The following is a 5,886-nucleotide window of genomic DNA, read 5'->3' as shown; positions in this document are numbered from 1 at the left end:
TCCAAAGCAAGAAAATCACTTTGTCACCAGAACTTATCATAACAACCAACTGCCTCGTGCTGGCTAGGAAGACGTGGAGAAGAGAAGTCCAGCCAGCATGACCCTCGAGACCCAGGGCCTCCTCTCCTCAGTCCCCTACATGTCCCATGAGCCTGGTCCTGGCTGTGCTGATCAATCCCTGAGCTCGGAAACCTTCACAAAGCACGGTTTCTCTTCTCCTCAGATCACATCCTCGAGGAAATCCTGGATCACAAGTGCAGGAGAGGACTCTTCTCATTAAGGACCTGGCCCCGAGACCCATCACCTCCTCACTTTCCCCAGTGTAATCCCACAGATCTTAGTTGTTTTGCAGCTCTAATTTTTTGTTGTTGTTTATGTTGGGGGGTTGAGAGGATATTTGATAGCGTCTTAGATCTTTGGTATCTAGAGTCCATGACCCAACCCTCATTATCACAGAGAACCCTGACACGACAGGACAATTTACAGAAAGCACTGTCCTTTCTTCAATGTCAGCATATGGAGCAGTTACCAAGTACACCTGATCAGGAACCAGTGTGGGTTGGGTGACAGATCTTGGATGCCACCAAGTCAAGGAGGGAGGATGAATCTCAAAAAAAGACAGATATTCATAGTAATGTTTTACTCACCAATCTTCAGACTGAAAACAATGATAAAAGTAGACTACGATAGTAAAAACCAACCATAAATATATGATAGATTCAGAAGACAAAAGAGTAAATCTCCATAATAGCCATTAAGGTTAAATGAAAGCGCAGATGGGTCAGGAGGAGAGAGGACATGTTTTCTCCGACAGCGTTGTATTCTAGTGGCCCCGAGAGATGTCAAACAGCAGTACTTGTGCAGAGGGGGTGAGGGGTCTACCAGGAGTCCCTCACAACAACAGCAGCAACAATAACAGTGACAGCAGCATACGTCAGTCTGTCAGGGTATCCTATGTAGATTTTTGGTCTTCATGAACCAACAAGGTTCACTCCAGGATTTTGGGCCTTGAATGTGGTTCAAGATGATCTTACACTAATAGTGACCCCAGACACATGGCAGAAGCAAAGCTAAATGTCAGTTAATCCTGAAATATCGGGCAACATAAGGAATGTGCAATATATGCTGTATTCAGCAGCCTGGAGGTCATTAGTTATCTGGAGATAATTAATATCTCAGCCTATATCTCCAAGAAGAGAGCTACTCATTGAATGATTCTGACAATGACATCACAGAGATCCATGTGCAAAATAAGAACGTCCTAGAGGAGTGCTGAGTGGAGTCAGAGGGGCTGGTGGACCCTGGATCTGGGACCAGAGGGGTGCTGTTGGACGGGTCCTGAGAGGGCAATGTTCTGGGCAAGGCAGGCACAGACAATGCTCTAGTGGCTCTTTCACACTTGGGCAAACAGTGTCCTCACTGAAGTGTGGCTCTCCTGTACCCTTGTTTGTTTGTTTGGTCAAAATGAAGATTCTCATGCCCACTACAGAGAACACGGTCTATAGCACATAACCCCATCCTCCCAATTTGTTCTCCCAAAGTCTCTCCTTGACAGAAAAACATTATCTGACAGTCTCACATTTATCAGATATTTCTCATGGCTGGCCCCCATGGGCACAGAGTTTGTGGTGGGTCAGGGGAAAACCAGGGACACAGAGAGCCCAGCTGAGTCTGACTCAGGATAGCCCACTATTCAGGTCCATCCATCCGCAGTATTCACTGAACACCAACTATGTGCTGGGCTTGGATGGGGGATAGGAGCCGTTAGAGGATTTGACAAGGAAGATAAGGAATCTGATTAATTTTTGAAGTCCAGCTGTTCATAGAAGATGAGTGAGGAGGAGCTGAGATTGAAAGCAGGGGCATGGTGTGGTTTGTTGATTTGATACAAAAATCAGACTAGAGTCCTGGATGAGGGATGGAGCAGGTGAGGTGGAGAAGGATGGTCAGACTCTGCATGTTTTTTGGAGGTGAGGAAGGGGATGTGGGAAAGAGGTTTGGAGGCTCGTCCTTGGGGACTGGGTGCGATGTGAGTGAGCTGTACCTCCTGGATGAAGGTCTATGGACACAGGTGTGGGGTTGAGGTCCTGAGCTCATCCTTGTGATGGAAATATAGACAGCAGCCTTCCTGCTTGTTCAGTGGTGACAGGAATGTTGTAGTTGTCAAGTGTGTGATCTCAATGGACTTCACTCCTTCTCTGAGATTGATTTGAGTTGTCCAATCTCCAAGATCTCACATGTCCCCAGACGGATTTCCTACATTGGTAAAAAATGTCCCTGCAGCCCCAGGCATCGCGTTCACACAGTAAACCCTCCTGAATGAGAGAGTTCCCCTCCCTCATCCATTGAACAGGAATCTCAGACTTCATGAGGACAGGACCAGATGACTCACCCTATCTCCCCTGACTCCATCATGGTGAGCAGGGAGGGGATTGTCTTATTGGTTTGGAAAATGAAAGGCCTGTCCCTGGAGCTGGAGCTGGGGCAAACCACATGTTCACCACATGACTGGGATATTTGGGGTCTGAGAGGAGAGGAAAGGACAGAAGGTTTCCCTCAGTGGTCCCAGCATGTGCATCATCTGCTCTCCACCCTCATCATTCGTTCATGTTGGGTCTTCTACTGGGCACACTGGGAGCCGGGCAGGGGACACAGGCCAGGGGCACCTGTCTCATAACACTCTGCCTCTGGTGCCCTGATCTTTCTAATGTTCTGCAAAGGGTCAGTCTCAGGTGAAATGACATCCACTCCAATCAGTGAGGTCCCAGGCTGAATTCAATAGTCTCCAGAGAGGGGGAAAGGGGCAAAACTCCCTCATGAGGATGCCCTCTTCCCAGAGGGGGTGAGAAGGGCGATTACATCTCCAGAACCCACACTAGTGGCCACTGCTTGCCATCCCCTGGCTCCTCTCCTGCAACTGCTTCCTCTCTCAGGTGAGGACCAGTCCCAAAGGCCCAGCTCATGGATGTCTAGAGACACACTCCAGTCCAGATCCCTTCTGTCCCATTTACCAAGCACGTGATTCCTCAGGCCACTGAGGGCTCATTGCTGAGATTCTCCACCTCACAGGGCCCTGGTCTCCGGGGCTCTGTCCCAGTTACCTTCCTGTTCTGTGTCCTGGAGCTGAGATCGAGTTAGCCTGACTCAAAAAAGTGAACACCTGAGTCTCATACAAGTATAGAATGAACCATGTAAAATATTCTATTCAACTCATACATTCGTGAGGAGACAGGTAAATGGTAATAGCTTGTCAAAGAGCATAGCAAAAATCAAAGTACTCACATCCACCAGGAATAAGACCTTTGGAGCAAAGTTTTTGATTGTTTGAGATGCGAAGCTTAGTCTCAAACAAGGGAGGGATCAAATAAGATGAAAGAATCTGTGTCTTTCCCAGAAGGGGACCTGCATCCATGGGGCTGGTCACTGTTCTGCACTTGATCCTCATCTAAGAGGAGTTTGTGTAAGAGACACCCCCTCATTCCTGACCCCTGAAAAGCTAAAGGAGTTGTGGACAGACTCACTCCTGTAGAGTCTGAGTAGAGACTGCCCTGAGGTGATGTGGAGGCTACACAAGAGGCCACCTGGCCTGACCCTAAGGCAGGGTGACAGTGGACAGAGCAGCAGGGATGCAGGAACTGCCTCTCATGGGCTTTGGTTCCCCTGTGACACAATTGTGGGTCTGGGCACGGACACTAGGGGGCGCTCAGTGCTCATTCCGGAGGTTCCAGAGGCTGATCACAGCTGGGACCAGCCACCTGGCACTGCCTGGTACCCTCTGCTCAGGGCTCACAACTGTGAACTCCCCAGCCCCTGGCCATGCTTAGGCAGTGGGACCTGACACAAGGCCAGTGAGAGATCAGAAACCTGGGGCTCTGATTTGCATGTGTGGCCCCTCCCTCTCTCAGACTATGAAGAGGGGATGGGAGAGATTTGGGGGAAGCTCTGCTTCGGCTGTGGGGCCACAGAAGGCAGGACTCGGTGAAGATCTCCACCATGGCCTGGTCCCCTCTCCTCACCCTCATCGCTCTCTACACAGGTGAATAGATATGGGGACAAGGGAAATGGCCATGGGAAGATGCGTGGGACCCTGGTTTCTCCTCTTGTCTCTAGACTCCAGAATCACCATCTCTGTGTCTCTCTCAGTTCCAGCATCCTGGGCCCAGTGTGTGACTCAGCCCGCCTCAGTGTCTGGGACCCTGGGCTCGACAGTCACCATCTCCTGCTCTGGAAGCAGCAGCAACATTGGTGGTTATGGTGTTGGCTGGTTCCAACAGATCCAAGGAAAAGCCCCCAAAACCATCATCTCTGCTAATAACAAACAACCCTCAGGGATCCCAGATCGATTTTCTGGCTCCAAGTCTGGCAACACAACCACCCTGACCATCTCTGGGCTCCAGGCTGACGACGAGGCCGATTATTACTGTGGTACCTATGACAGCAGCCTGAGTAATGACACAGTGCTGCATGCCTGTGGGGAAGTGAGACAAATACCTGCCGTCCCCTCAGCCATGGGACTTCCCTGTGCAGCCCCCACTCCTCGGCCATGTCAGCTGCTTCCTATGTTTGTGTGGCATAAAGCAGTTCTGACACTCGGTCCAGGGAACTTAGTCTAGAGGATGTGTCCTTATCATCTCAACTTCTGCCCCCAATGCTTGTCCTTGGTTTCAATCCATTGTCTGTATTTCTCAAATCGAGCAGACATTCCTGGACACTGTGGCAGGCTGCCCTGGGGACAGAGTCCACCGGGGGTGTGTGAGTCTGCCAGGGCTGCCATAACATAACGTCACAGATGGGGTGGCTTAACCAACAGAAATGTGTATTCTCACATTTCTGCAGGCTGAAGGTTCAGGATCAAGGTGATGGCAGGTTTGGTTTCTCTTTGGCTCGCAGATGGCTGCCTTCTCACTGTGTCCTCACAGGGACTTTTCTCTGTGCACTCACTCCTGGTTTCTCCTACTCTGCTTATAAAGACACCAGCCCTACTTGTTAGGGCACCACCCTTATGACTTCATTTACCTTAATTACCCGCGTCAATGCCTTATCTCCAAAGACAGTCAGAACAGGGTTAGGATCTCACATAGGATTTTGCTGGACATGGCTCAGTCCATAACAGCGAGTCAGGACAGAACCAGTGACTCAGAGTGCAGCTGTGTTTGACTCAGGCTAGTTGACTCTCCTGATTACGTGCATCCACACCATTTACTGAACACCTACTATGGGTCAGACTCGGGTGTAGAGGCTCAGGATAGTAGGTGGACAAGACAGGAAGGGTCTCCATGCTCAGGGTGGTGACACTGCCTGGGGCAAGAGAGAGTACACACAAGCAAAATATACTGTACAGGTAAGCTGTGCTGGGAGAGTGAGGAGGGGTAAGCTTGGTGGGGTGGAGATGGGAACATTAGAAGAGTTGTCAGGGGATCAACAGAATCTGATTATGAGGCCCAGGTGCTGCATAGAAAATGAAGGAGAAGCAGGTTTGAATGTAGGTAGGGACTAGGTGGGAAGTGTGGATGATACAAATGACAGACTATGAGTCCTGGTTAACCCGTGAAGCAGGTGGGATAGAGAAGAAAATTCAGATTCCCCATGTCTTGGAGGAAGGAGGTAGTGAAGGATGGGGCTGGGAAAAAGAGGAACTGAGGCTGGGCTCTTGGGAACAGCGTGGGGTGGGGGTGAGTCAATAAACTGAGACAACGTGATTGCCCTGGCCACTTGAGACAGGATTATTTGAAGCTCACATTTTCAAGAGATATCATCAGCTCTCACAAATGGGACTACTCATTAGGAATTCTAGGAATGCACATCTCTAGCTTACTCTCGTCTTACATTTGATGAAAACATCACCTGTGCCTGTTAAATTTCAGCGTGTTGTTAGAGGAACAGAAT

The 5,886-nt window shown here is 49.7% G+C and overlaps 1 gene segment (V, D, J or C); it reads left to right on the top strand.

The window, feature by feature from the left end:
• Positions 1-3,993: 3,993 nt before the first annotated feature.
• LOC124231963 (immunoglobulin lambda variable 1-40-like) lies at positions 3,994-4,478 on the top strand (the record flags this gene model as incomplete). The annotated part of the segment is given in 2 exon segments: positions 3,994-4,036; positions 4,150-4,478. Coding segments are annotated over 2 exon segments (372 nt in total), but the record flags the coding sequence as incomplete, so codon positions are not given.
• Positions 4,479-5,886: the final 1,408 nt, after the last annotated feature.

The sequence above is a fragment of the Equus quagga genome, unplaced genomic scaffold, assembly GCF_021613505.1.
Source record: "Equus quagga isolate Etosha38 unplaced genomic scaffold, UCLA_HA_Equagga_1.0 HiC_scaffold_13901_RagTag, whole genome shotgun sequence".
NCBI classification, from domain to species: domain Eukaryota; kingdom Metazoa; phylum Chordata; class Mammalia; order Perissodactyla; family Equidae; genus Equus; species Equus quagga.
The sequence above is the reverse complement of the archived record's forward strand: the minus strand, read 5'-3'. Positions and strand labels throughout refer to the sequence as shown.